Below are 6,400 nucleotides of genomic sequence, written 5' to 3'. Positions count from 1 at the left end.
GACGCGGGCACTCGTCTTAAGGAGGTGAGAATATCTCTCAATTGTTCCTTAGTGTTAGATTGCCATCATAAAGCTTAAGTCAAGCTAAATTTGCGCTATCTATTCTAATATAGCTAAATATTCTAATACAAGTAATGCTTTTGTTTAGCTATTTATTAGATAGCCACAGCTGAGGCTTATATAAACTAGGTCTGGAAGGCAACAATGCAATACATACTATGAGAGTGAATAAACCACATCTTGTGTTATTATTCATACAGGAACATAACAGAAGTTATTGGCGACGAGGATGGGATATTCTTGAGCAGTGCAACTGATATTCTTACAAGAATATAACCCGGAACCTATACAGCATTCTCAGTATATACAAGTATGTCTTCGGAAGTGGATAAGTTAATCGAAGTCATTACGGCTCAAAACCAAAAGATGGAGGAGCAACAAAAAGCTCATCAAGAGCAACACAAAGCTCATCAAGAACAACAACAAGCTTATCTGGAAGAAAATAGGAAACTCATGGAACTACTGGTGAAAGGTCAAACCGAGACAGCAGCGAAGCTAGCACCATCGGCAGCCTTACCCAAGTTTTCAGAGTATGATCCAGCTACCGAACTATTGACTGATTACATGAATCGATATGACACTTTTGTAGCAGCTCACTCTATACCTGAGGAAAGGAAAGCTAACGTGTTCTTAATTAATCAGTCACCTGTTCTTTACAAACAGATCAGCAACATGGCTAGCCAACTGGAGACCCCAAAACTTATAAAGGAAGTTACCATGGAAGAAATAGATAATTTCTTAAAAGAACAATATGATCCCACACGATTTTTAGTACGCGAGCGTTATAAATTCTGGAGTACTATGAAAAGGAAACCTGGAGAAACTATTCATGAATTAGCGAATAGAATTAGACAGGAAGCGACCACATGTGACTTTTCTAATATTGATGATCCATTAGATGAAGCTATGAGAACACGGTTTGTCTGCTCAGTAAATAATGAAGCAGTTCTCAAAGCACTGTTCAAAGTAAAAGAAACTGAGCTATCTTTTAAAAGAGCTATTGAAATTGCGACAGAAACGGAGGACGCAGCCAAGATAGCCAAAGAAACCGTATATGGAGAGCAACAAAAAGTTAACAAGGTACAACCAGATCATAGAACTAAGACACCACCAGGAACTTCAAACTACAAAGAAGCAAGACAGACAACTTTCAATTGCTACAGATGTAATAAAACTACACATACTGCTAAGGAATGTCCATACAGATCTGCTACATGTAATTTTTGCCAGAAGTTAGGACATCTAAGAGTTGCCTGCCGAAAAAGAAAAGCAACTACTAATAAAAGGCCTATAGCACAGAAATCTACACCAAAACAACAGCTTAAAACTATTCGAAGAATACATATGGAACAACTTCAAAAGAGTATTGAGGTAGAAGAGCAGATCATCGAGATGGAGTTAGATACAGGAGCCTGTGACAACTTCATTACTGAGGAAGTCTGGTGTAAACTTGGAAAACCTGTACTCTCTACAACAACGACAAACTACGAATCTGCTTCAAAACATCCTATTGAAGTAATTGGACAGTGCCAGCTGAATACTAAAACCGTAAAGGGAAATCCTATTGCTTTGAACTTTGTAGTTAGCCGGGTTCCAAATCTCAACCTGATAGGACGAGGAGCAATCAAACTATTGGGGATATCAATAGACAACCTGCTCAGCCAACAAACTACTACGACTTGTAAATTAGTAGACCAGGAAACGGCTGACAAAAGTCTAGAACAATCTTGCGAGCAACTCTGCAATGAATTTCCTGATCTATTTAACAACGATCTAGGCTGTTTAAAGGATTACGAGCTAGAAATAAAATTCAAGGCAGATGCAAAACCAGTGTTTCACAAACCTCGACCTGTTCCATTTGCTATTCAAGATGAATTAAATCTAGCCTACGAAACTGGAATTCAAAGAGGAATCTGGAAACCAGTACAGTTTAATCAATATGATACGCCTGTAGTTCCGGTCAGGAAAGCGCAACTTTCCAACAGTCATCAAAGATCGATCAGAGTATGTGGAGACTACTCACAAACAGTCAATCCACAATTAGAGACTCACCGACAGCCTATACCTCTACCCGAAGGCCTGATGAACAAGTTAGGAGGAGGATACGGATATACTAAAATTGATCTAGCGGATGCATACAACCAAATCCCCCTGGGACCAAACAGTCAGAAAAAGCTTGCTCTTAGCACTCAAAAAGGAGTACTACTACAGATGAGACTTCCGTTTGGAATCAGTTCAGCACCTGGATATTTTCAGGAGATAATGGAACAATTGAAAGCTGATCTACCAGGGGTAGCTGAATATTTAGATGATATACTGGTTGGTGGTACTGATGCTACAAGTCATTTACAGAATTTGCGACAACTACTTGCAAGACTGAATGAGAAAGGTTTACGATGTCGTAAAGAAAAATGCCATTTTGCTCAACCCTCGGTAGAATATCTTGGTCATAACCTTTCAGCAAAAGGAATTTCTAAAGGACTAAAAGCAGATGCTGTTAAACAGATGCCTGCCCCAACTAACATAAACAGTTTACATTCATTCCTGGGATCAGTACAGTTCTACAGCAAATTCCTACCTAACCTATCAACGATTACAGAACCATTACACCAGCTAACTAGAAAAAATGTGCAGTGGAAGTGGAATGCAGAACAAGAAACCAGTTTTCTTCAGCTAAAGCAACTGCTGACTGCTGACACAGTTCTTACACATTTCAACTCAAAGCTGCCTATAGGAATAGCATGTGATGCTTCCGAAAAAGGAATTGGAGCTGTCTTATTTCACAGATATGAGGATAATAGTGAAAGACCTATTATGCATGCTTCTAAAACATTGACGGTGACCCAAAGAAAATATGGTCAGATTCAAAAAGAGGCACTAGCTATCATATTTGCGTTGAAGAAGTTTCACCAATTTCTCTATGGCAGAAAATTCACCATCATTACGGACCATCGAGCATTGACATCTATGTTTGCACCTAACAAAGGAACTCCTGCACTTGCTGCTAACCGATTAGCAAGATGGGCTCTCTTACTCAGTCAATATGAATATGAAATTGAATATAGAAAGACTAACAAACATGGGAATGCAGATGCTCTTAGTCGGCTACCTGTTGGACCAGATGTTGAGTTTGACAGAGAGGAAGACGATGCTGACGTAGACATTATTTGCACTATTAAAACTATTGGAGCTCAACTTAACCCTACAGATCCAGGAGTAATAGTCAAGGAATCTTCTAAAGACATTGTTATCTCTACAGTCATGAGATATACAACAGAAGGATGGCCACATCGAGAGGAAGCAACTCCAGCTACTTCTGAAATCAAAGAATTTAGAAAGTTAGAAAACTCACTATCGGTGTGTAATGGTTGTCTACTCTATGGAAACAGAGTAGTAATTCCTACCAGCTTACAAAAAGAAGTACTGAAGATATTGCATCTCGGACATTTTGGGATACAAAGGATGAAGCAGCTAGCACGCACAGCGGTATACTGGCCTAGAATGGATGCTGACATTGCAGAGACAAGCAAGTTGTGTATATCGTGTGCTGAAAATCAGAGACTACCTTCAAAGTATCCTGTACATCCGTGGATGCTACCAGAGAAACCATGGAGTCGTTTACACTTAGATCATGCTGTCAACTTTATGGGAAGTAACTGGCTAGTTCTCACAGATGCTTACACTAAATATCCTTGCATACACAGGACCAGTTCTACATCGACAAAATTAACTACTGATCTTTTAGAACAAGATTTTTCACACTTTGGCTATCCACACACATTAGTTACAGACAATGCCACTACCTTTAAATCGGAAGACTTTCAACAGCGGTGCAAAGAAAGAGGAATTACACATTTATGAGGAGCTCCTTATCATCCTGCAACAAATGGAGCTGCTGAGAGAATGGTGCAATCATTTAAACAAGCTTTGAAAAAGTCTACTCTACCACCTAATGCAGCATTATTAGAATTCTTGATGCATTATAGAAGAACACCTTTAGAGACAGGATATTCACCAAGCCAACTGCTACATGGAAGGCAAATCCGATGCAAAATTGACACAATTATTCCATCACCAGCCCATTCGGCTCAAGGAAAACAATCTAAAAATACACAGCTTCTGAATGACACGGTAAACAAGATTCACAGCTATCAAGTTGGAGATCCATGCTATGCGTTATACTGTGGCCCTAAAAGATCTAATCAGCCTCGATGGGTTCCAGCATTAGTGACTAAAGTCTATGGCCAGCGAAGTGTTAATGTTAGAGTATGGCCACGCGGACCCACATGGAGGAGACATGTAGAACAACTACAACCTAGATTTAGCACAGAAGAAGACCTACACCCTGGAGATATATTTCAAACATCAGATAAAAATAGTGACAGGCTACCTATTCCGGTACCTCCCGAAGAACCAGTGCGTCAACCAAAGAGACCAAATCCTAGACATCCTCCACACAGTGATTATGGACCACATAATCCACGTAGGTCATCTAGAAGGAGACAGCAAACACAATTTTATCCGTAACGTTTCGTCTGTTCATATCATCTCCAGACTAGTGAGGAGGTGTTAGATTGCCATCATAAAGCTTAAGTCAAGCTAAATTTGCACTATCTATTCTAATATAGCTAAATATTCTAATACAAGTAATGCTTTTGTTTAGCTATTTATTAGATAGCCACAGCTGAGGCTTATATAAACTAGGTCTGGAAGGCAACAATGCAATACATACTATGAGAGTGAATAAACCACATCTTGTGTTATTATTCATACAGGAACATAACACTTAGATTGGTAAAATGAATGATATAGGCAATTTTGGAGGCATTTTAATTTCTATGTGTGAAATCATAGGCTTGAAATATGTATAGAAACATCTTTGATTACTAATAGATCTGATTGCATAGATTGACAGCTCTTGTTTTCATAGAAGATAACTAAACTACTGTGACCAAGTATCATTGTTAACCTGATTGGTTTTTTGCGTTTTGCTGCTTATCTGGGATTCTCCTACTTCCCGACAGCGTGTATTTTATTTCCTGTTCAATGTGGAGTTGCTTTCTCTTTAAAACTTGGGCTCGTTTCATTACGGTTAAAGATAAACATACACTAAATTCTAGTAGTTCTCATCAGAGAATATCAGTATCTTCTATCATTTGTGATTGTTTATGATTTTGAAGGGGAGCTAACTCCCAGGATGTTTTAAGATTAAAATCTTCATAAATTGATCACAATTAAAACACTCAGATTGAAGAAAGTGTGATTATGGCATCTATAGTTGCTAAGAGACAGAATTGTGGCAACTTTAACATAATAGCTGATATTAATAATGAGAGAGACGGTCGACTGAGCAACTAGTGCCATCATTTCAGCACGTATTTTTCTCCTTGACATGTTAACCATGATCAAGTTTACTTGATTTTAATCTTGAAACATTGCGGTAGTCAAATTTCTTCAAAAAAATCGCAAATGATAGAACATAGTTGCTAAGAGACTGACAGAATAGAGGTGCCAATTTTACCATAATAGCTGATATCACTGAGCAACTATTGATGTTATTTCAGCACATATTTTTCTCCTAGTACTATAATATATATATATATAAAGAAATATTTAAGTTTTTTTAAAATATGTACTTATATTTATATATGAAGATATATTGGTATTTAACTATTTTTTGTATATAAATACATGTAGGGCCTATATATAAATGTATCTATGTATAAATATATATGTATTTTTATATTTAAATTTATATAAATATATTTATAAGTATATATCTATAAATATATATGTAAATAAATGTTCTATATTTCGGTTTTATTTCGAGTCCATTAAAAAAATTGAGGTTGACAACTATTTCTCCTTGTGTGTGCTACAAGGTATTATATGATTGTGTTAAAATATTGTGATTTAAAATAGAGACCACAACTACATCTGACGGCTTTTTGTTAGGTATAAGAGAAAACGAAAGCTATCGGAGTAGATTCAGTGGAACCTAAGGCTAGGCGTATCTTAGCCAGTCTCGGTTTCACCAAGGAGATGCAGGAGACCAATCAAAGATTTCTCTGATGGCTGAAGGATGAGAGTTTCTCTTTCCAGGTCTGTCCTCTAGGTCTATAGAAGTCATAATATTGGTCTATAGTGGTGCGTGCTTGGGAAGGTTATCACCTCGTTATTATAATATCGTAAGATAACTATTTATCTATTATATACAATTATACTTTTATATTTACTAATAACTGGGCAATGCGGGAGGCTGTGAGAAATTGTAAGGTGTAATAACTAATTGCACGATAATTCCATAGTGTGGAAAGCAATCAATTGGCAAAGGTGGAGG

General features: G+C 37.4%; 1 protein-coding gene across 1 annotated transcript; it reads left to right on the top strand.

Annotated features, from left to right (window-relative positions):
- Positions 1-3,963: 3,963 nt before the first annotated feature.
- Positions 3,964-4,587, top strand: LOC137398164 (uncharacterized). The gene has a single exon (XM_068084269.1). The coding sequence runs from the start codon at positions 3,964-3,966 to the stop codon at positions 4,585-4,587; it is 624 nt and encodes a 207-aa protein (XP_067940370.1).
- The last annotated feature ends 1,813 nt before the right edge of the window (positions 4,588-6,400 follow it).

This window comes from Watersipora subatra, chromosome 6 (assembly GCF_963576615.1).
Source record: "Watersipora subatra chromosome 6, tzWatSuba1.1, whole genome shotgun sequence".
Lineage (NCBI taxonomy): Eukaryota > Metazoa > Bryozoa > Gymnolaemata > Cheilostomatida > Watersiporidae > Watersipora > Watersipora subatra.
The sequence above is the reverse complement of the archived record's forward strand: the minus strand, read 5'-3'. Positions and strand labels throughout refer to the sequence as shown.